General features: G+C 46.9%; 1 protein-coding gene across 1 annotated transcript in view; it reads left to right on the plus strand.

Annotated features, from left to right (window-relative positions):
- Positions 1 to 22,978, plus strand: part of LOC309400703 (vigilin-like) — a 110,329-nt gene that overhangs the window by 70,951 nt on the left and 16,400 nt on the right. The window contains exons 14-22 of the mRNA XM_081969333.1: positions 3,035 to 3,148; positions 3,630 to 3,716; positions 4,649 to 4,780; positions 7,278 to 7,496; positions 11,147 to 11,368; positions 13,802 to 14,020; positions 17,659 to 17,797; positions 18,436 to 18,563; positions 20,779 to 20,883. Coding sequence (XP_081825459.1) covers positions 3,035 to 3,148; positions 3,630 to 3,716; positions 4,649 to 4,780; positions 7,278 to 7,496; positions 11,147 to 11,368; positions 13,802 to 14,020; positions 17,659 to 17,797; positions 18,436 to 18,563; positions 20,779 to 20,883 — 1,365 coding nt within the window. The remainder of the gene's footprint in view (positions 1 to 3,034; positions 3,149 to 3,629; positions 3,717 to 4,648; positions 4,781 to 7,277; positions 7,497 to 11,146; positions 11,369 to 13,801; positions 14,021 to 17,658; positions 17,798 to 18,435; positions 18,564 to 20,778; positions 20,884 to 22,978) is intronic.

A 22,978-nucleotide genomic window follows, 5' to 3' on the forward strand; every position in this document is an offset into this window, starting at 1 on the left:
GCATAGCATAGCAAAGCATAGCATAGTATAGCAAAGCAGAGCAGAGCAGAGCAGAGCAGATCTTAGCAGAGCATAGCATAGCATAGCAAAGCATAGCAAAGCATAGCAAAGCAAAGCAGAGCAGAGCATAGCATAGCAAAGCATAGCAAAGCATAGCATAGCAAAGCAGAGCAGAGCATAACATAGCAAAGCATAGCAAAGCATAGCAGAGCATACCATAGCATAGCATAGCAAAGCAGAGCAGAGCATAACATAGCAAAGCATAGCATAGCATAGCATAGCAAAGCATGACATAGCAAAGCATAGCATAGCAAAGCATAACATAGCAAAGCATAGCATAGCAAAGCATAGCATAGCAAAGCATAACATAGCAAAGCATAACATAGCATAGCATAGCATAGCAAAACATAGCAGAGCTTAGCAGAGCAGAGCAAAGCATAAAATAGCATAGCAAAGCATAGCATAGCATAGTGATAGGATAAGATAGGGTAGGATAGGAATAGAATAGAATAGAATTTTTTATTGGCCAAGTGTGATTGCATTTGTCTTTGGTGCAGATGCTCTCAGTGTACATAAAAAGACAAGATACCTTCCTCAAGAATCATAAGGTAGAATACTTCATGATAGTCATAGGATACAAATAAGCAATCAGAAAACAATCAATATCAATATAAATCGTGAGGATACAAGCATCAAAGTTACAGTTCTACGGTCCTAAGTGGGAGGAGATGGGTGATAGGAATGATGAGAAGACTAATAGTAATAGTAATGCAGCCTTAGTGAATAGTTGGACAGTGGTGAGGGAATTATTTGTTTAGCAGAGTGATGACATTGGGGAAAAACTGTTCTTGTGTCTAGTTGTTGCGGTGTGTAGTGCCCTATAGCGTCGTTTGGAGGGTAGGAGTTGAAACAATTGATGTCCAGGATGCGAGGAATCTGTAGATATTTTCACAGCCCTCTTTTTGACTCGTGTAGCGTACAGGTCCTCAGTGGAAGGCAGGTTGGCAGTCATTGTTTTTTCTGCAGTTCTGATTCTCCTCTGAAGTCCGTGTCTTGTCTTGTTGGGTTGCAGAACCAAACCAGGCAGTTATAGAGGTGCAGATGACAGACTCAATCATTCCTCTAAACCACCCGGAAATAAAATTCCAGTCCTTTATTAGGAGCACCGTGTCAGTATTACCTAGGTCAGGGGTCAGCAAACTTAAAATGCTCAAAGAGCCACAAAGGTCCTAATCGGAAGTCCCCCATTCAATTCTGGAGCCGACTGGAAGTCTGGTTCCTCCCCCCCTGGAGTCTTCTCCTAGCACAGCATCCTCTACCTGTCCTAATTGAAAGCCCTATCAACTGTGGAGCCGACCGGCAAAAGGGGGCCACAGCAGACAGATGAAAGAGCCACATGCGGCTCCAGAGCCGCAGATTGCTGACCCCTGACCTAGGTTAAGCCAACTCTGACTTCACTCCCTTCATGCCTTGCCTCTGACCCTTCTTCCCCCACCCCCTCTCAAAGTGTGTTACCCGATCACATTCCCCAACGAGGTAATTTCGCGGGTTGTAGAAGTCACTCCCTTCCAAGCATTGCTGGTATCCATGGAGGTGGCCTTGACTTACTCAGCCAGAATGCATCTTGTTATGACTGAGGAGTGAATTCCTTTTGTGCATCTGCGAGGCACGATTTCCTGTCCCCCTGCCTATGGCAACTCGGGAGCAGGTCAGGGAAGCTTCGCGAGTTGACGCTACCTATGTTAGAAGAGTTTCCCCAGACTTTTTACTTTCCCCAAGGAACAGCCAGATAAGGTTTCATGGATCTTGGGAGGACAAACAGTCAGGCTTATGCCTCTTTCACTCATGCAAGGATTCAAGGCTAATTTCCTGCTTGATCCCACCTTCCAGCCCAGCTGGCATTTTCCCAATGAGAAGGCATGTCTACAAGTCTTGCCTCATTTTATTTCCATCGCAATAGTCCTCTGGGTCAGGGGTCTCCAACTAGGGGTGGGTTCTGGCCAGCTGTACTGCCGGTTTGCTCGTGTGTGCGCTTCTCGTGCGTGCTGGATTTGCGCTGTGCACGCATGCACAGTTCGATTAAAATTGTTCTGCGCATGCACATAAACTCAAAAACAAAATGGCGACAGCGGCGACCTGGTAACCGGTTCGGGGGCGTGGCAGGCCTGGGTCGCTGCCGGTTCCTACGACCCAGGCCTGCCACGTCCCCGGACCAGTCAAAACCGGTAGAAACCCACCTCTGTTCCCAACCCCTGAGCCGTGGCTTGTTGGAAACCGGGCCATGGGAGAAATGGGTGTGTACGAAGCTTCAATCATGCCATTGGAGGGTGCCTGAGCTCATGCGCAATGCTCCTTTCCCGTAAGTAGAGCTTCGCATGTCAGCACAAGCGCCCTCGACGTAAGGGCCCTCTGCTCGGGTAGGTGCCCTCCCTTTGCGCGAATGGAGCTTTGTGTGCGAGTGCAAGTGTGTGCCAGGTCTCTGCTTTGCAGTAGGACTTAATCAAAGACTTTGTTGCGTGTGTCTCTGTATCTGTGTGTAGATAGATGGATGGATGGATGGATAGAAACATACATGCATACTGTCAACTTGTAAAGCGTTTCCATGCCTATTATCAAGTTGACATTGAAGGAACTGGGGTGGAGGGGAGGAATTCCACACATACCTTTGACCAGGTTCAGATCTCAGATTTTTACAGCAGGCGTGTGAGGCGCGAAGGTTTGCAACCTGCTGCAGCCCTTCGTTGATGGATGTGATTTATGACACAGACTGAGGGGAGGGGAGACACAGGGATGTAAAGTTGGGCCACCATTAAACGGAAATCAGATTTGGCTCCCCGGCAGGAAATGCCAAAATGTTGCTCCTGATAAATGACTGGATTTCTTTTGAACTTTGCCTCGAGGTTCGTAAATTAAATAGGGCATCTTTTGGAAACCTCACACGTACATAGCGAGAAAGAGAGATGATAGAGAGATAGCGATAGATAGGCGCTCTTCTTTTTCAAACTTCACGTGCCCTGCCCCTCTACCCTTACAGGTAATCATCAATTTCCCCGACCCGTCGCAGAAGAGCGACGTCGTGCAGTTGCGTGGGCCCAAAAACGAGGTGGAGAAATGTGCGAAGTACCTACAAAAAGTCATTGCGGAATTGGTGAGTCCACTTGGATGAGCTTCCAGGGAAGAGGTTTCCTCTCCTTTTCCGTCATTGGGGCATAGAGAGGAGATGTCCCTCTATTCTTTTTTTGGATAGCTGCTCCTCTGACACTTCTGAGCCAACACAGCACACATTCCTTGCGATGGTTAGGTTAAAAGTTAGATTGCTAGTTTGTGACTATGTTGGGATTCTAGGCCGCTTCCTCTTTTTGACTCCATCCCTGGATTCTGCTCACTCCTTCTACAATATCAGGAGATACATAGTGCTGAAGCGCTCACCCTGGGATGTTAGGGGGCTGGCGGGCCTCTACACCGTAAAGCCTGAGCAAGCCAGAGGCTGGACTACAGCGCCATCTGTGCCCTGTGTCCATCCTTCCTGTCTTTACATCTGCAAGTTCCCAAGATACATGAATGGAGGTGAAGTAGAGCAGGAAGTAGAAATCTCTCTGGCTTAACTCCCTTCCTTTTCTGTACCTTAGATCGAAAACAGTTTTTCCATCCCAGTTCCCATTTTCAAGCAGTTTCACAAGAACATCATTGGGAAAGGAGGCGCCAATATCAAAAAGGTAAAACGGGGAATGCTCTCCCCACCTCACTCATTAAGCACTCTGTCTTCTGTGTGCAAGTATGTTAACGGTATAATGGTAACGGTATACACTCCCCTTTTTATGGAAAGGGTCGAAGCCTAGGTATGTAAAAGGAGGCGGTGGCTGGTACAGTAGCTAAGGCCCTGAGCTTGTCGATCTGAAAGGTCGGCAGTTTGGCAGTTCGAATCCCTAGCACCGCATAATAGAGCGAGCTCCCGTGACTTTATATACATTAGACCATGGGCGGGCTTTGAAAATTTCAGCAATGGGTTCTCTGCCTGGTTGCTTGGTAGGCGTGGCCATACTGGGCGTGGCTTACTGCACCACGGGGGGGGGGGCATTTTCACCTTCCCCAGGCTTTGGAGGCTTTCCTTGAGCCTCTAGGATGGCGAAAAATGCCTCCCCTGAGCTCCGGAGGCCCTCTGGAGGTCAGAAGGGACCCCGTTTCCTTCCTTCTGGAATTTCCGCGAGGCCCATTTTTATCCCTTCTCGAGCCTTACCTCACATCCAAGACTCCTGGGAGAGGAGGGTTGGGCGAGGCCAGCCACGGATGGGAATAGCAGGTTCTCTGAACCGGCCATAACGTTAGCTACGGATTCTCCCAAACCCAGGTGAACCTGTAGCAGCCCACCACTGCATTAAGAGTACCCCCAAGTCACACTGGATTCCAAAACTGTTGTGATTCCCGCGTAGATGGGCCCTTGGATTTGGAGGTTTGGAGATTCTCCCCATAGTTGGGGCTCTCATTAGGAGACGTCAACGCCCATTGAGAATATGTGGCCCAAGTAGGTTCCCTATCCCCTTGGAGGAGCCCCTTCCACCCATCGTCTCTTGAGGGCAGTTCCTTGTAGAGTTCATGAGAGTAGTCTAGCCACGAGGCTCTGGGGTTTGATGTTGTCTCTTCACAATAGATTCGAGAGGAAACCAATACCAAGATTGACCTCCCTACAGAAAACAGCAATTCCGAAGTGATCCTGATCACGGGGAAGAAGGCCAATTGTGAGGATGCTCGGGATCGTATCTTGGCCATCCAGAGAGACCTGGTGGGTGTGTGAACCATTTTCCTCCTCCTTCTCCTCTTCCTCCTCCTCTTCCTCCTCCTCCTCCTCCTCCTCCTCCTCCTCCTCCTCCTCCTCCTCCATACTCTGAATGTGCTGCCCCCCACTCAGCCACACGTCCAGGGTTGGTGTAGAGAGCTTTGTTCAGGCTATTCCCCCAAAAGTTCCATTTCAAGTAGGGAAAAAAGTTTCCGACGATCAGCTGTGTGCCGCACGATTTATATTCACTAGAAAGCAGGAAATCCTTTCCTAAATCGCGTGGCGCCGCTGAGTCTGCTTTGCAGACTCCGGAAAGGCTTCTTAGCGCCTGCGGTGCGTTGTCGCGCACGACGCAAACCGGTAGCAGATTTCAGAGCATTTCACCCCTGCAAAAAACCTACTTGTAAAATTGTAACCTGGGATAGTGGGGGGGGGGGGGATTCTGAGTGTTGGAGAATAGAAACACCCCTAGTTCAGAAGGTTTCTGAACCATGGATTCTGATTTACCCATGTCGGAGCAAGCCATAAAGATCCGCAAATCAGATCCTTCCAGTGGTGAGTTGCAGGCGGTACAGGCCGGTACGCGTGTACTGGTGCCTGTCGGAAGCAGCAGCTACCATACCGGAACGGTACTTTGGAGGGCCCGCCTGCCTTCATTCCTTACCTGTATTTCAAGGAAACAGGCCATCTGCGCATGCACGCATAGTGTACGGCGCCTGTGCGATGCTCCACCGAGCAGCTGGAGCGTTGCAGGTGGTGGGTGCGCATGCGTGCGCAGCGCTCGTGCCCGTAGTGCACGCCCGGCTCCCGTTGCAGTGTACCGGTTGCAACGGGAACCGAAACACACTACTGGATCCTTCCTATCCCAAATGATGCGTTTGACAAAGTACAGTACGTTGTCTTTTGGCTACGGATAATTGTGTGTTTTCTTGGTTTGCCTCCCTCTAAGAATCCTGGGTATAAATATTGTGGGCTTCCTACCTGTAGCTAACCTGAAATAAAGTCCTCGACTTAACACCAGTTCCTTTAGCGATGGTTCAAAGTTACAGCGGGGCCCGAAAAAAAGGGACTTGCGACTATCTTTCACCCTGACGGCTGTTTGTAAGCACACACCCTGGTCACATGACCAAAATTCAGGCGCTCGTCAGCTGCTTCATGTTTAGGATGGTTATGAGGTCACGTGATCCGCTTCAAGCAAAAGTCAATGGGGAATCCAGATTCACTTAGCAAATCTGTGACTAACTCAGGGGTCGGCAACCTTAAACACTCAAAGAGCCACAAAGGTCCTAACCGGAAGCCCCCCCGTTCAATTCTGGAGCTGACAGGAAGTCCGGTTCCCCCACCATAGAGTCTCCTCCTAGCACGGCGTCCTTTTTCCTCTACCTGTCCTAACCGAACACATTCTTGTTACATTTAGAATAGAATAGAATTGGAAGGGACCTTGGAGGTCTTCTAGTCCAACCCCCTGCTTTGGCAGGAAACCCTACACCACTTCAGACAAATGGCAATCCAACATCTTCTTAAAGACTTCCAGTGTTGGGGCATTCACAACTTCTGGAGGCAACTTCTGTTCCACTGGTTAATTGTTCTAACTGTCAGGAAATTTCTCCTAAGTTGCTTCTCTCCTTGATTAGTTTCCACCCATTGCTTCTTGTCCTTCCCTCAGGTGCCTTGGAGAATAGTTTGGCTCCCTCTTCTTTGTTGCAACCCCTGAGATATTGGAACACTGCTATCATGTCTCCCCTAGTCCTTCTTTTCATTAAACTAGACATACCCAGTTCCTGCAACCGTTCTTCATGTGTTTTAGTCTCCAGTCCCCTAATTATCTTGGTTGCTCTTCTCTGCACTCGAGTCTCCACATCTTTTTTTACATCGTGGCGACCAAAACTGAATGCAGTATTCCAAGTGTGGCCTTACCAAGGCATTATAAACTGGTATTAACACTTCACGTGATCTTGATTCTCTCCCTCTGTTGATGCAGCCTAGAACTGTGTTGGCTTTTTGGGCAGCTGCTGCACACGGCTGGCTCCTATTTAAATGGTTGTCCACTAGGACTCCAAGATCCCTTTCACAGTTACTACTACTGAGCAAGGTACCCCCTATACTGTACCTGTGCATTTCGTTTTTCTTGCCTAAATGTAGAACCTTTCTTTTTTCACCTTTTCTGCTGAGTCTCTCACCAAAGGGGATCGATCACCTGTTGGAATAAGGAACAGAAATCTGTGGGGCCCTTGATCCTCTCTGAGCTTGGTGGTTTTCTTCCGGGTGTTTCATTATCAAACCGGGTAACATCGTCACAACACTGATAGCGTAGCCCAGCTTGGTAATGAAACGTCTCTTAAGAAAACCTCAGAGAAGCACCAGAGATCTGACAGTTCGAACCTGAGCTACAAATATCCTTTCCTGTCAGAAGAGAAATCGAACATGGCGAATAGCGTGGTGGCCAGATTGCTTATTTCATTCTGAGCTTGGATTTTGTAGCTTTTTCTCGTCTCGCCCTCAGGCTAACATCAGGGAAGTGGACATCTCCATCCCAGCCAAACTGCACAATTCGCTGATTGGAGCCAAGGGGCGTCTGGTGCGTTCAATCATGGAGGAATGCGGCGGGGTGCACATCCATTTCCCTTCCGAAGGCTCGGGCAGCGAGAAAGTCACCATCCGAGGGCCCGGCGAAGAGGTGGAAAGAGCGAAGCGCCAGTTGCTGCATCTCGCCGAGGAAAAGGTCGGCACTTGGTAGACGCCCATCCCCAATTTGGGGGTTTGCAGAGCAGATTAACAGATTAACAAGAGTCGGAAGGGGCGTGTAGGTCATCTAGTCCACCCCCCCTCCCCACCCAAGCAGGAGACCCGACACCTGTGATGGCAAACCTATGCGTGTGTGTCCGAGGTGGCACGCAGAGCCTTATCTCTGGGCACGTGCGCCGTCGACAGCTGCTCTTATGCTTTCTGGCGCACACACGTGTGCCAATCAGCTGGTCTTTGCGGGTGCCAGAAAACGGCTTGAAAAAATGCCCAAAAAACAGATCATTTTGGGGGCATTTTCAGGCTGTTTTTGAGTTGTTTTCAGGCTGTTTTTGAGTTGTTTTCAGGCTGTTTTTGAGTTGTTTTCAGGCTGTTTTTGAGTTGTTTTCAGGCTGTTTTTTGGGCCCAAAATGGCCTGAAAACAACCTAAAACCAGGCATGTGTGTGCTGGCCAGCTGATCTTTGAGGGTGCCAATAAATGGCCTGAAAAACGCTCAAAAACCAGACCGTTTTAGGCCATTATCAGGCCATTTTTCTTGCTGTTTTCAGGCTGTTTTTTGAGCCAGAAATGGCCCGAAAAATGGTCCAATCTCTTCTTGAAAGCTTCCGGTGATGAAGCTCCCACAACTTCTGAAGGCAACTTCTGTTCCATGGGTTGATTGTAGAGAACAGCTCTAAAGGGCCTTAAAGGGCCTGAACAGTAAGGAGGTGGACTAGCCTTGAATTAACCATTATTAACCAATAAACGCTAAGCAAAATAATCAGGTATGAAAGGTATCGAGGAAAGCAGAGACACCATAGAGCAGGGAGAGGGACCTATGGCAACTTTACAACCTTGGGCCTTTACAACCTTAGGCAGCCTGGCTGCCTGAGGAATTCTGGGAGTTGAAGTCCACAGGTCGTAAAGTTACCAGAGCTGACCATCCCTACCATAGAGTTTTTCTCCTTAGCTCTCATGCCCTTAACCAGCGATGGCGAACCTTTTTTGGCTTGATTGCCATAAACGGGGGGAGCGCAGGGAGGAGTCATGCTTGGGCGTGCCACACCCATAATGCAATGCGTGACCCTCCAGCGTGCATGCACGCATGACAGGCGCGACCCCCTTATTTTTGCATGTTTTTTTCGCCCTCTCCGGGCTCCAGAGGCTTTATAGGAGCCTGTGGAGGGCAAAAACAGCCTCCCCCTAACCCCCCCGGAGGCTTCAGGAGCTTCCCTGAAGCCTCCGGAGCGCAAAACCCTGGCCCTGTGGAGAAACCGGAAGTTCGGGAACGCACTTCCAGTTTCCTGGTAGGGCCAGTATAAGCCCTCCGGAGCCTTCAGGGGCCTTCCGCTTGACCCTGTGACCTCTCAATTGTCATAAATATGTAGGAGATGACCAGGCTGAGCCCGAGGGAGGTATCAAATGCGCCATAAGTCATGAGTCCCTGCGATCCTGCAAGGGATCTATGTCCAGCCCATCTTGAATGCCTTTCTTATCTCCCACTAATTTGCCTTGACTGTTAGTAGCTCAGATTCTTGTAGAGCGCTTGAGCTTGCAATAAATCTTTACACTCATTTCTTTTTTATTATTATTATTATTATTATTATTATTATTATTATTATTATTATTATTATTATTATTATTTTCTTTGTACAACACCTTACAGTCATTATATCAACATTATTATGTCATCATACCTGTACATGTAAATATTATTTCGCTTCTATGTTTATAAACCGTTATACACAGTTCTCTCTCTATATATATATATTGTTTTTTTATATATTGTTTTTCGGCTTAATTAATTTTATTCTTGTTTTGCAGCCATTTGTACCAATTGTTCCAAATTTCATAATATTCCGACTCTTTGTCTTTTAATTTTAGTGTTAATTTGTCCATCTCTGCACAATCCAAAAAATTTTATATCACTAATTTGTCCGAGGGGATATTATTTTGTTTCCAGCATTGGGCAAACACTATTCTAGCTGTGGTCAGCAGATGTGTTAATATGTACTTAATTTTCTTTGTATATTTCCCTTTGATTATTCCCAGCAAAAAAAGTTCGGGTTTCTATTTTATTTGTTCTCCTGCAATTTCTTGCACCCATTTCCAAATTTTTGTCCAATATTTTTGAGTTTCCGGGCAGGTCCACCACATGTGATAGAAAGTCCCTTGTATTTTTTTACACTTCCAGCAGGATTCATGTTTGGGTACATTTTAGCTAATCCCGTTGGTGGTAAATGCCAACGATAAAACATTTTATACATATTTTCTTTGAGTGCTACTGATCGTGTTAGTTTATAATTTATGTTCCAAATTCTTTCCCAATCCACTAGATCTATATTGTGTCTAAAGCTTTTGGCCCACGCTATCATGCAACCTTTAATTTTTTCTTCTTCTAATGTTACTTCTAATAAATATTTGTAAATTTTCGTTATGAATTTATTTTCTGGGCCAATTAAAATTTTATCTATTTGTTGTAATTCTGTGTATATTCCATATTCTTTTACATCTTTTTTGTATCTCGATTGTAGTTGAAGATATGGCCACCAATCTATATTTATATTTTGTTCCTTTAATTCCTGATTTGTTTTCAAATGTCCTTGAATGTCTAAAATTTCACTATATCTAACCATTTTTTATAGATCTAGTGTATTGGGATGTGTCATGGCTTCCATAGTGGAAAGCCATGTTGGTATTTTCATGTAGTATTTTTCTCTAATTTTATTCCAGACCTGTATCAGTGGATCTCTAATATAGTGTCTATGAAAGTATTTTTTTTTTCTTTTTACCCTCCTCCCATAGGAAAAAGTGCCATCCCGTTTGCAAATCGTGGCCCTCTAATGTTAGTATTCTTTTATTTTTTAAATTTATCCAATCCCTAATCCATGTTAATGCTGCTGCTTTGTAATAAAGCTCCCAATCAGGGAGTCCTGTACCACCTCTGCTTCTGTCATCCTGTAGAGCTTTCAACTTTATCCTGGATTTCTTCCCTTGCCATATAAATGTTAATATAATCTTGTTCAATTCAATTAAAAAAAAATCTAATTTTATGGGGATTGTTTGAAATAAGTATAATAGTCTCGGTAATACATTCATTTTTATGGCTGCTATTTTCCCTAATAATGAAAGTTGTAGTTTCCCCCATAATTCTAGATTTTTTTTTATTTGTTGCACTAATTTTGTATAATTATCTTCTTTTATAGTTGAGCACTTTGCAATTAGCCATATTCCAAGATATTTAACTTTCTTTGTCACTTGCAGTCCTATTATTCTTTCCAATTCTTTATTTTGTTCTTCCTTCAAATTTTCAGTTATCATTTTAGTCTTTTCTCTATTAATCTTTAACCCTGCCACATCTCCATATTTTTCTAATTCTCGCATTAAACTATTTGCTGTTTCTAACGAATCTTCTATAATGAACGCTCATTTCAACTGCCTGAATCTCCTATTTTGCCCGGCGCTTGGCGAAATACATGCTAAGCTCCCAAATTTTGATGATGGTGCCATGGTGTAAGAGTGAAGACCAGATATAAATCACTTTTTTTCAGTATCGTTATAACTTCAGGTGGTGGAAGGCGAGGGTCACCTGTCCTACTTGAAGTCTTTTGGAGAACTGATGCATCTCTGCGTTTTTTACCTCCATCCAGCAAATCAACAACCACTCAGTGGAACTGCACGCTAAGCCAGACTACCACAAGTTCCTGATTGGGCGTGGAGGTGCTAATATCCGCAAAGTGAGGGACCGCACCGGTGCCCGGATCATCTTCCCCACCCCTGAGGATAAGGACCAGGATGTTATCACCATTGTGGGGAAGGAGGACGCAGTACGGCAGGCCCAGCAAGAACTGGAGTGTCTCATCCGTAACTTGGTATGGGTCGTACAGCTTTGGCAGAGGTCTCCAAAGATGGCAAGTTTAAGACGCGTGGACTTCAACTCCCAGAATTCCTCTGGAGGAATTTGTTGAGTGGACAAATCCCTAGAGCTCATAGCGCCATCGCTGTGATTTCATTCACGCAGGTTGATCTTCCCTTAAGGACGTTTTCTCTTCTAGAAGGTGGGTTGGTAGAGATGGAGGACCACCCAAAATCATCTCTACTTTGGAGGGGGAAGGCTAACTGTTCTGACCTAGGCTTCCCCAGCAGCACGAAGCTGTGTCCTCGTCCCGATAAACCCCTTTTATTTAATTTACAGTTAATTCCTCTTCAGCAAAGCCTTTCCTCTCCCACAGCTTTTCAAGATAGTTCACAATTACCGACCTTTGTTAGGCTTGGAGAGTGGCCAGGCCGATATCTTTCAGACGCCGCAATACTTGGCAAGAGTGCAGGAATGAACCAATTGTCTCCTGCAAACATTGTTCTCCTCTGGAGAACGGGTAGCGGAAATTTGGAGTAGTTCAAAGCACCAGTAAATACCACCTCTGACTGGCCACGCCCCCATCTACTCTCTGCCCGAGTCCCAGCTGATTGGGAGGAAATGGGGATTTTGCAGTATCCTTCCCCTGGAGTGGGGTGGGTATGGAGATTTTACAGTATCCTTTCCCTGCTACGCCCACCAAGCCACGCCCACAGAATCGGTAGTAAAAAAAATTGAATTCCACCAATGTTTTATTCCCTATGGGAAGGGCCATTTACCATCCACCTGTGGCTTTACTCCCAAGTTGACCCTTGTTCCTTAGCTGTTCCCTTCGTCTGGTAACTCTGCGCATGCGCACACTGGGAACAGGCTCCAGCTGTTCTTCTGCCTCACTGATGTCTGACTCTGCAGGCAGCTGATAACTGTCAGATGGCCCTGGCCCCATCTCTGCCTCCGACGCAGAGCACTTGTTAGAGCCTTCCCCAGATTCCAGGATTGGCCCATGTTCTTCCCCAGCGTCCTTGAATCTGCTGCCTGCTCTGCTGGCCACTGGCAAGCCACAACAATACCTATTAACTGTTCTGCATTAGGAAGATTTTATAGTTTTTGCAATTCCTACTTAAAAGAAACCTGTAGGAATTGATGGGGAAGGGCTTGTCCTAGGAATTCTGGGAGTTGAAGTCCACAAGCAGTGACTTGCAGTCAGGGGAGGCAGGGGAGGCACAGCCTCACCACTGTCATGAAAAGAAAAAAAATGTAAAAGGAAAAAGGTGAGAGCTGAGGTCAGGCTGAGCTAGTTGCTGCCTCACTGTGGATGACTCTGCTTAACTGTTTAAAAAAGCCTCTAAAAAGCGCCCTCTACTATGAGGCAGGAGAACTGCATGCCTCATCTAGTCTGACTTTAGGCGTTTTATGATCACTTGAGCAGAGTTAAGCCAGGGTTAAAAGCCTAAAAATTCCTGACGTAGGTGAGGCACGCAGTTCTCCTGCTTCATAGTAGAGGGCGCTGGTTTGGGTGGGGCTTCTTTAGAGGACTCGAGGCAAGAGCAGAGTTGAAATCCTCTCTGAAACAGCTGGAAAAGATACGTGTGAGTTGGAGGGAGGGGGAGGAATTCAAACTTCAAAGTGTAGTTTGATTGCAGGCAGAGCCACGTTGCCTTTTCAAACCTGTAATCAGTGAAGCTGGGCTGGATCCTTCCGGGGCTGGGGGAAAGTGTGTGTAGCCCAATCCAACTTGTGTGTGTGTGTGTGTGTTTGTGTTTGTGTTTGAGAGAGGGGGGAGAGAGGAAGGAAGGAGGGGAAGGGAAAAGAAAAAGAAAGAAGGAATCTTCTTTCGCAAAGGAGAAAAACAAATGCTGTCATTTTAAATCGGAACTGAGCATGCCTGGCTGTGGAATTCTGGGAGTTGAAGTCCACAAATCTAAAAAATTTTGAAACCCACCACTGTGTCAGTGCCTCACCAGCCATAAACCTCACCGTACATCACTGTCCACAAGTCTTAAAGTTACCAAGTTTTGGAGACCCCTGAGCTATTGGATGGGGTTGGGGTGAGATGCTGGATCAAGAGTGGGAGCATTATTTACGCACATCCTTATTGCAGGAGTTGCTGTCATTGTTTTCATAGGGGTTGAAACCTCCCCTTATTCCTCATTATTCCTCATAACGATATTGCCGCTAATGGTTTTAACCAGATGAAACCAGAGGTGAGTTGCTGCCGGTTCGGCCTGGTTTGGCCGAACATGTAGTGGTGGCAGCGGGAGGCTCCGCCCAGACGCTACTGCGCATGAGCACGAACAAACTGGTAGTAAACTGGTTAGCAACCCACCGCTGGGCCAAACATTCTCTTTCCAGACGGGATCGAATTGTGAAAGGTGGAGGAGAAACAACTTCCATGAAGCGCGAAAGCTGAGTGACTCCTTCTGTTCCCCACCCGCTACTTCCCCTCTAGGATAATGTCATTGAAGACTCGATGGTGGTGGATCCCAAGTACCACCGCCATTTTGTGGCCCGTCGGGGACACGTGCTGCGGGAGATTGCAGAAGAGTACGGTGGGGTCACTGTGAGTTTCCCCCGGACAGGTGTCCAGAGTGATCGCGTGACGCTCAAGGGAGCCAAGGATTGCGTGGAGGCGGCCAAGAGGCGCATCCTGGAGATCATCGGTGACCTGGTAGGTCAGGCTCTTCTCTCTGGATTGCGGGGGGCATTAAAAGTGGCTCTTGTGTGGACCCGAGTGTGAGTCGTCTTAGAAAAAGCACCTTTCCCGTCCTTCTACCATGAATCTGCCAGCAGAGAATGCCTCTCATGCTGTCCCATTTAATGAACAAATCCCTAGAGGTCATAGCAACTTTTAAGATAGAGGAGATAACCTTTATTGATATTTTCTACCGTGGGCACACAGGCATACATTAAAATTGAAATTCTGTTGCCTGCTCTCAAAGGAAAGTGTATATATATCCATGCACATACATTACACAAATATACACATTCTACACAAACACACATACACACACACACACACACACACACACACACACACACACTGTATCTATGTACATACATACCGTATTTTCCAGAAAATAAGACAGGGTCTTATTTTCTTTTGACCCCCCCCCCCCAATGTTGCTTGGGCCTTATTATCGGGGGGGGGGGGGGCTTATTGGTTTGGGGTTGCCGGATGGCTGCTCTCTTGCGAGCGGGCGCCTGAAGAGCAGGGCACAGCCTCGGGGGCAAACGGCTGAGTTGCCCTGTCGCAGCAGCACAACAAAGCCGCCATGACGTGACCACGCTCATGAGCAGCCGCCTGGCAATCCCCGTTTCTAGCCGGGAAGAGCGCCACTCACCGACCCAGTAATATCCCAAAGGCGCTAAGCCGCATGGCTCTCTGCCCAGCTGGAAAGGGAGGTCACATGAACACTTGTTCTGCCTCCAGCTTGCGTGCCTCCCAGCCTCACCATGCCCAGCTCTTCCTGCAGGGCTGGGCCAGGGTGCCACCACCACCGCCGTGGCCCCACTGCCGCCGCCACCGCCACCGCAGCCCTGCTGCCACTGCGACAGCACCCTAGCCTGGCCCTGCAGGGAGAGCTGGGCATGTTGAGGCTGGGAGGCACGCGAGCTGGAGGCAGAACAAGTGCTCGCGCAACCTCCCTTTCCAGCCGGGGAGGGCGCCACGCGGCTTAGCGCCTTTGGGATATTACTGGGTCGGTGAATGGCGCTCTGCCTGGCTGGAAAGGGGCGTTGTCAGGAGGCTGATCATGAGAGCAGCTACCCAGCAGACACACCCAGCGCCAGCTGGGCACAGTGCCACCCACCAACCTAGCGGTATCCCAAAGGCGTCAAGCAATGTGAGCGCCTTTGCCCCCCCTCTCCCTGGCTCCTGCGGCTTTGCGCCTTCAGGATATCGCTAGGTTGGTGAGTGGCACTCTGCCTGGCTGGAGGGGAGGGTTTCCAGGAGGCTTATTATTGTGGGAGGGCGTATATTTTTGCCCACAGGAAAAATATGGCATGGCCTTATTATCAGGACATGTTGTAATTTCTGGGAAACACGGTACATACACACACACACACATATATAAAGATATATTCTCTCTCTAGGAGTGTGTGTGTGTGTGTGTGTAGTTTCCAAAGGATGTCCTAATTAATTTACGAGCCTCGAGACAAAGTTCAAAAGAAATCCAGTCATTTATTAGGAGCAACATTTTGGCATGTTCTTCTGCGGAGCCGATACTGATTTCCGGTTAATGGTCTCTGAACTTTAGTCCTGGGTCTCCCCCTCCCTCAGTCTGTGTCATAAATCACATCCACCAACAAGGTGCTGCAGCAGGCTGTGAACTTTGCTCCTTACACGTCTGCTGTAGAAACCTGAGATCTGACTCTGGCTGAAGGTATGCATGGAATTTTCCCTCCCTTCAATGTCAACTTGATAATAGTCGTGGAAACGCTTTACAAGTTGATAGTACACACACACACACACACACACAATGAGTGTGTGTGTGTGTGTGTGTGTGTGTATATATATATATATATATATATATATATATATATATATATATATATATATATACACACATATATACATACATACATACACATACATATACATAGAGACACGCATACATGCTATATACACGCTTGGTGTAGGTACGCTGGTCTTGTTGTATTCGGGTCTTTTCCCGTGTAAGATTGAGAGTGTCTTGGCAACGTTTCAGCAAGGTCTCACTCGCCATCTTCAGGCTGGGTTTTGGGCTTAAAGTGTGATCGGAGCTGCCGTCTTTCTATAAATCTTGGTGGGGGTGTGTGGAGTGCTGGCTTTGTTTCAGTAAATGGATTGATTGGCTGTGTGGTTGTATCAGGATTGGTGCTAGCTGTGTGTCCGTTGTTGTTTTGTGTTGTAATGGTCTGGATGGTGGGTGTGGTGGGCGGGGTTAAACTCACAATCCCATCACCACGCTGCACAGATCAACTCATGAAATTAATTTTGAAGGAACCAGGATAATCTCCAAAACAGAACACTTCAACAAGAGAATAATTATGGAAGCTATCGAAATAGAGAACCACCCCTACAACATGAATAAACGTGATGATACTTCCCGCCTACCAGACATCAGGAAACCAGCCCTAGTCAACAAACGAGCCCCACCCACCACCCAGGCGGTTACAACACAAAACAACAACGGGCACACAGCCAGCACCAATCAGCACCAATCATGATACAACCACACGACCAATCATTCCACTTACTGAAACAAAGCCAGCATTCCACACATCCCCACCAAGATTTATAGAAAGACAGCAGCTCTGATCACACTTTAAGCCCAAAACCCAGCCTGAAGATGGTGAGTGAAACCTTGCTGAAACGTTGCCAAGTCAATCTCAATCTTACATGGGAAAAGACCCGAATACAACAACAAGACCAGCATGTATGTATGTATGTATGTATGTATGTATGTATGTATGTATGTATGTACATATACATACATACATACATACATACATACATACACACACACAGACTACACTATGTGTGTATGTACACACACACTTACAGAGAGAATATATCTTTGTGTGTATATGAATATACATGTGTACATATATGTGTTTGCGTGCACATAGACATGTGTATAGCATGTGTATATTTGTGTTATGTATATACATGGGTATACATTTCCTTTTGAGACAGAGACAACAGAATTTCATATCTATACACACACATACACACTGTATGTGTGTACGTACACACCAGCAGTGGGCTTCATATTTTGTTATCACTGGTTCGCCACCTGCTCGCTTTGCATGCGCTTTTGCTCGCACGGTCACTTTCCACGCATGCGCCCGGCTCCAAAGATGTGCCTAAATAGGACGGCACAGAGCCGGGGCGGGGTGGTGGTGGGCCCACCTGCCTTTTTTCGCTACCGGTTTGGGTGAACAGGTCCGAACCGGCTGAATACCACCTCGGACACGCACACACAAACACACAGACACACTTTGCAAAAGATGCAGTTTGCAAAAGGTGATCGCACAACTTCGAGACCCAGCAGCGGCCATATGTATGAGTCAGTTGCCGAGCATCTGAGTTTTGATCCTGCGAGGAGGTTGCGGTTGCTGCCAGTGAGAAAAACGGTAATCAGTCATTCTTTTTCAGTGCCGTTGTCACTCCCGAACGATCCCCGAATGAACTGTTGTAAGACGAGGACTGCCTTTATTGTAACATTCGCCGCCTTGCGTTTCCGACAAAGTAATGAAGGTGAGATGAAAATCTTGATAAATATATAAACCAGCGCCTGGGCTTGGATTTCTCACCTTCCGCAGGAGGCCCAGGTGGTCCTGGAATGCGTCATCCCTCAGCGGTACCATCGAGTCGTCATGGGGACGAAAGGTTACAAGGTGCAACAGATCACACGGGATCACGATGTCCTCGTCAAGTTCCCGGAGCGAGACGACAATTCAGGTGGGTGGGGTGAGGTGTGGGGGATGGGCGACGTAGTTTTCAAACTCCCCTGCTCCCCCCGCCCCCCCAAAAATCCAGGAAGAAACTTAGGACGGTGAGTGCGTTTTTTTAAATTATTATTTAAAAGATTATTTTTATTTTTCAAAACAGACACAACACAAAAAATCCTCTTTCTTTACATACTGTCGAAGGTGTATCAGTTGGTTACAAAAAATGTTCATGCCTTTCTTTCACAGTCACCCATGATTTATATTAATTCTGGTATTTTAAATCAAATATATTTGTACATATTACCATCATCCTACCCCCATTCTCGTTTAATTGTTTAAACGTCCTTCATCATAAAACATACCAAAATGCAAGACATAACCACATACTGGCATCTCATTTGCTATTTCTAGTATCTCAATAACACTATTCCTCATGGCCTATTCTAGCTAAACATCAATAACATTTAGTAACAAAGGTTTCTAATCTTCCTTTCCAAATCACTGTTTACAATTTACATCCAATTTCCCCATGTTGTACCCATACCTATATATACATTGTTATCATTGTCTCTCCTTTGTGGTGAGTGTGTTTTTTTTTTTAAAGCTCCTCTTTTATTTTAATGTATTTTTTTTTCTCCTCGCAAGCAGGTTCAGAAGCACAGTCTCAGGAAAATGGCGATGTGATGCCCGAACTGGACACAAGTCCTCGCAAATGTGACATCATCCTCATTTCCGGACGCAAGGAGAAGTGCAAGGCTGCCCGGGCAGCTCTGCTGGTTAGGATCTTGCCTTCCTACTTGATTCGGGAAAAACTTGCTTTGTCTTTAGCTGTTTAGTCCTACCCACCTGTCCACGTGACCTCATTGGTTTCCCAACCTGTTTTTTAACCGGAGAAAGCATCTGGCTAGTTTTTAGCGGGGTGTTAGATTGGCCTTAGGTTCTGTATTCTGCTGGGTAGCCTAGACCAAGTTGGATTTCCTGCCAGTTACCTGCTAGAGGTGCGAAATAAGAGAAATATTTCACCACGAAGGAAACGTTATACAGGTTTAGTTTAATGTACTTTATTGTCATTGCGCATGGTACAATGAGATTAAATGCTGTCTTCAGCGTACATTACAATGATAAAAATAAAAACGCAAACATACAACCTTTACATTCTATATAACTGAAATTGAAAACCCGATATTGCACTATACCAGTGATGGCGAACCTTTTTTGGCTCGCATGCCAAAAGTGCGGGAGCACAGGGGGAGGTCGTGTGCAGGCATGCCACACCCATAATGCAATGCGCACGACCCCAGTGCGTATGCGCGCATGACCAGCGCTCCCCCCCCCCATTTTTGGCATGCTTTTTTTGCCCTCCCCGAGCTCCAGAGGCTTTATAGGAGCCTGGGGAGGGCGAAAACAGCCTCCCCCCCCCCGGAGGCTTCAGGAGCTTCCCTAAAGGCTCCGGAGCGCAGCAAACCAGCCCTCCGGGCAATCTGGAAGTTCAGGAACAGATTTCCGGTTTGCTCCTAGGGCCAGTTTTAGCCCTCCAGAGCCTTCAGGGGCCTTCCGGAGGCTTCCCTGAAGGCTCTGGAGGGCAAAAAAACGACCCTACAAGCAAACCGGAAGTCATGCGTGCCATAGGTTCGCCATCCCGGCACTATACCGTAGAATTCAATATGGTTACTGCCCTGGGAGAGAAGCTGTTTTTCAGCTTGTTTATCCTTGTTTTTATTATCCTGTACCGTCTGCCAGATGGTAATAGTTCAAAAAAAAAAGTGCCCAGCATGGGATGGATCTTCAAGAATGTTTCGAACTTTCTTAAGGCAGCGGGAGCTATAAAGCTCTTCCAAAGAGGGGAGAGGGCAACCCATGATCTTCTGGGCAATGACGTTGACCCTCTGGAGCGCTGTCCTATCTGCCACTGTGCAATTGGCAAACCACACACATGTGCAGTAAGTTAAAATATACTCGAAGGTGCAGCGCTCAAAGGTCAACAGCAGTTTTTCATTCAGTAGTTGTTTCCTGAGAAGTCTCAGGTAGTATATTCTCTGCTGGGCCCTTTTGACCAATGCTGCAAGGTGAGTTGCAAGGTGGTCCTCATGTCATGCCCCCTGTCGAAACCTGAATCTGCGGAGGAAGATAAGATAAAACTGGAGCCGACGGAGATTGAGGGGATGGCTTTGTTGGCTTCGGAGGAATGTGGGGAGAAGCAGGCCAGGGCCTTTCAGGATTGGGATTGGGACAACTTGTAGGCAGGGAAGAATGGGGGCAGGATGATTAAGAGAGACTAAGGAGTGAACATGAGAGACAGAGCTCAGGCGATGAGCAGCGACCACCCTCTCCTGATCCTTGAGCACGGAGAGTGGAGAGAAGGCGAGAAAAGCACAGGCTTACCCAACAACTCGGGAGGTGACAGGATGATCGAGAGATTAAGCATTGAACACGAGAGACAGAGCTCAGGCGATGAGCAAGGACCACCCTCTCCTGATCCTTGAGCACGGAGAGTGGAGAGAAGGCAAGAACAGCGCTGGCTTTCCCGACAACTTGGGAGGATAGCGCCCTGCCTCTCTTCACAAGGCACACCTGGGGACAGACTTAAGAAGATGCTGTGGGAAGGGCCATTGGGAACAAACGCTTAATTGGTAGAGTTTGGTATCCCAGCACAGATATTTGGCGTTTGCAGGACTGCTTGCTTCTACCTTACTTGTGAACTCAGTACCTTCTTCCTGACTTCGTGAACTCATTACCTTGTTCCTTGTTTTGTGGACTCACTGTTTGTTCTTTGTTTCGTGGACTCCTTTCCTTGTTCCTTTGTTTTGCTAGACTGGGCCCAGGCAGAGGGTATAGTGGAGCAAAGTTCACTCAACAAAGGTCTTGCTTAGCAATCAATATTTTGGGCTCAATCGTGGTCGTAAGCCGAGGACTCCCAGCATTACCAAGACATCAAAAGTACAAACTGCTCTGCCATTAGCTTTTGGATCTGCTACGTTCCTCTCTCCTTAGGCTCTGGTACCCATCACCATGGATGTTGACGTTCCTTTTGATCTGCATCGCTACATCATTCGGCAAAAGGGAGCGGGCATTCGCAAGATGATGGAAGAATACGAGGTAAGAGGGAGACGATCCAACTTGCGAACCTGCACTCTTAATCGAAGGGTGGGTTTTGACAGACTTTTAACCAGTGGTGAAATCTATTTTTTTCTCTCTACAGGTTCTGTGGGCGTGGCTTGGTGGGGGTCATGTGACTGGGTGGGTGTGGCTATGTAATGATGTGACGGGGGTGGGTGTCAAAATAAAGAAACTCACTTTAACAATGTCCTGCTGGAGCAGGGGGTTGGACTAGATGACCTCTGGGTCCCTTCCAGCCCTGGATTGCTGTGCTCTTTCAAGGTATCCTCTGAAGCTGTGTCTAGTATCCTTCCTTCCTTCCTTCCTTCCTTCCTTCCTTCCTTCCTTCCTTCCTTCCATTTTTTTCCATCTTCCTTCCTTCTTTCTTTCTTTCTTTCTTTCTTTCTTTCTTTCTTTCTTTCTTTCTTTCTTTCTTTCTTTCTCTTTCTTTCTCTTTCTTTCTGTCTTTTTCTTCCATCCCTCCCTTTCTTTCCTTTCTTTCTTTCTTTTTCTTCCATCCCTCCCTTTTCTTCTTTCCTTTCTTTCTTCTTTCCTTTCTTTCTTCTGCAGCACTCCCCTCCCCCGTTTTTGACCTAACAGGCTCCAGAGAAGCCTCCTCGGAGCAAAAAAGGACCCCAAATGCTAAAAAAAAAAGTTTTAAAAAAGTTCATCTCATCGCGCAGCACACAGCTATTTGTCAGAACTTTTTTTTTTTTTTTTACTTTGTTAAGCATCTTTTTACTACCGGTTCGGGCGAACGGTAGCATTTTTTACTACCGGTTCGGGCGAACGGTAGCATTTTTTACTACCGGTTCGGGCGAAGCGGCCTGAATCAGTAGCATTTCACCCCTGCTTTTAATGCTGAGTGAGTTTCGCATTCTGGTTTCCTGCTGCTTTGCAGAATTGTTCGTTTTACGGCAGTCTTCTGAAGCAGAGCTGATTCACATACCCAGGGCTTGTGATAATAGCGCAGCATAGGTTGGTACCCTGAGGAAGACAGACAATGTGGGAACACATCCACAAGGCGACATAAGCGGGCTTACACAATGTCAAAAATGTCCGGCCCTTTATAAGAGACTGAAAAGGACAATAAATGGAATGCTGAAAAGGTAAAATCGTTGCTAAAAAGATGATTTCCCCAGAATTGGCCATCCCATGTGGCAAATATCAAAAGATACCATTGGCTGAAAGACTCTGTTCCTGCGGCTCAGGAGAGATGGAAACTGTGCGTCACATACTAGTTTCTTTTACATAGCAATTTGGAAAATACACAGTGACGTGCAGTCAGGGGAGGCAGGGGAGGCACAGCCTCACCACTGTCATCATGAAAAGGAAAAAAAATGTAAAAGGAAAAAGGCGAGAGCCGAGGTCAGGCTGAGCTAGTTGCTGCCTCACCATGGATGACTCTGCTTAACGGTTTAATAAAGCCTCTAAAAAAGCGCCCTCTACTATGAGGCAGGAGAACTGCATGCCTCATCTAGTCTGACTTTAGGCGTTTTATGATCACTCGAGCAGAGTTAAGCAAGGGTTAAAAGCCTAAAAATTACTGACGTAGGTGAGGCACGCAGTTCTCCTGCCTCATAGTAGAGGGCGCCCCATTTGGGCGGGGCTTCTTCAGAGGACCCGAGGCAAGAGCAGAGTTGAAATCCTCTCTGAAACAGCTGGAAAAGGTACGCGTGGGTCGGAGGGAAGGGGAGGAATTCAAACTTCAAACTTCAAAGTGTAGTTTGATTGCAGGCAGAGCCACGTTGCCTTTTCAAACCTGTAATCAGTGAAGTTGGGCTGGATTCTTCCGGGGCTGGGGGAAGTGTGTGTAGTCCAATCCAACTTCTGTGTGTGTGTGTGTGTGTGTTTGAGAAGAGGGGGAAGGGAGGGAGAGAGGGAGGAAGGAGGGGAAGGGAGAAGAAAAAGAAGGAATCTTCTTTCGCAAAGGAGAAAAACAAATGTTGTCGCTTTCAATCGGAACTGAGCATGCCTGGCTGTGGAATTCTGGGAGTTGAAGCCCACAAGTCTAAAAAAATTTGAAACCCACCACTGGGTCAGTGCCTCACCAGCCATAAACCTCACCGCACATCACTGAAAATACATAATTCTA

The sequence above is a fragment of the Natrix helvetica genome (assembly GCF_964273705.1).
Source record: "Natrix helvetica genome assembly, chromosome: W".
Classification (NCBI taxonomy): Eukaryota; Metazoa; Chordata; class Lepidosauria; order Squamata; family Natricidae; genus Natrix; species Natrix helvetica.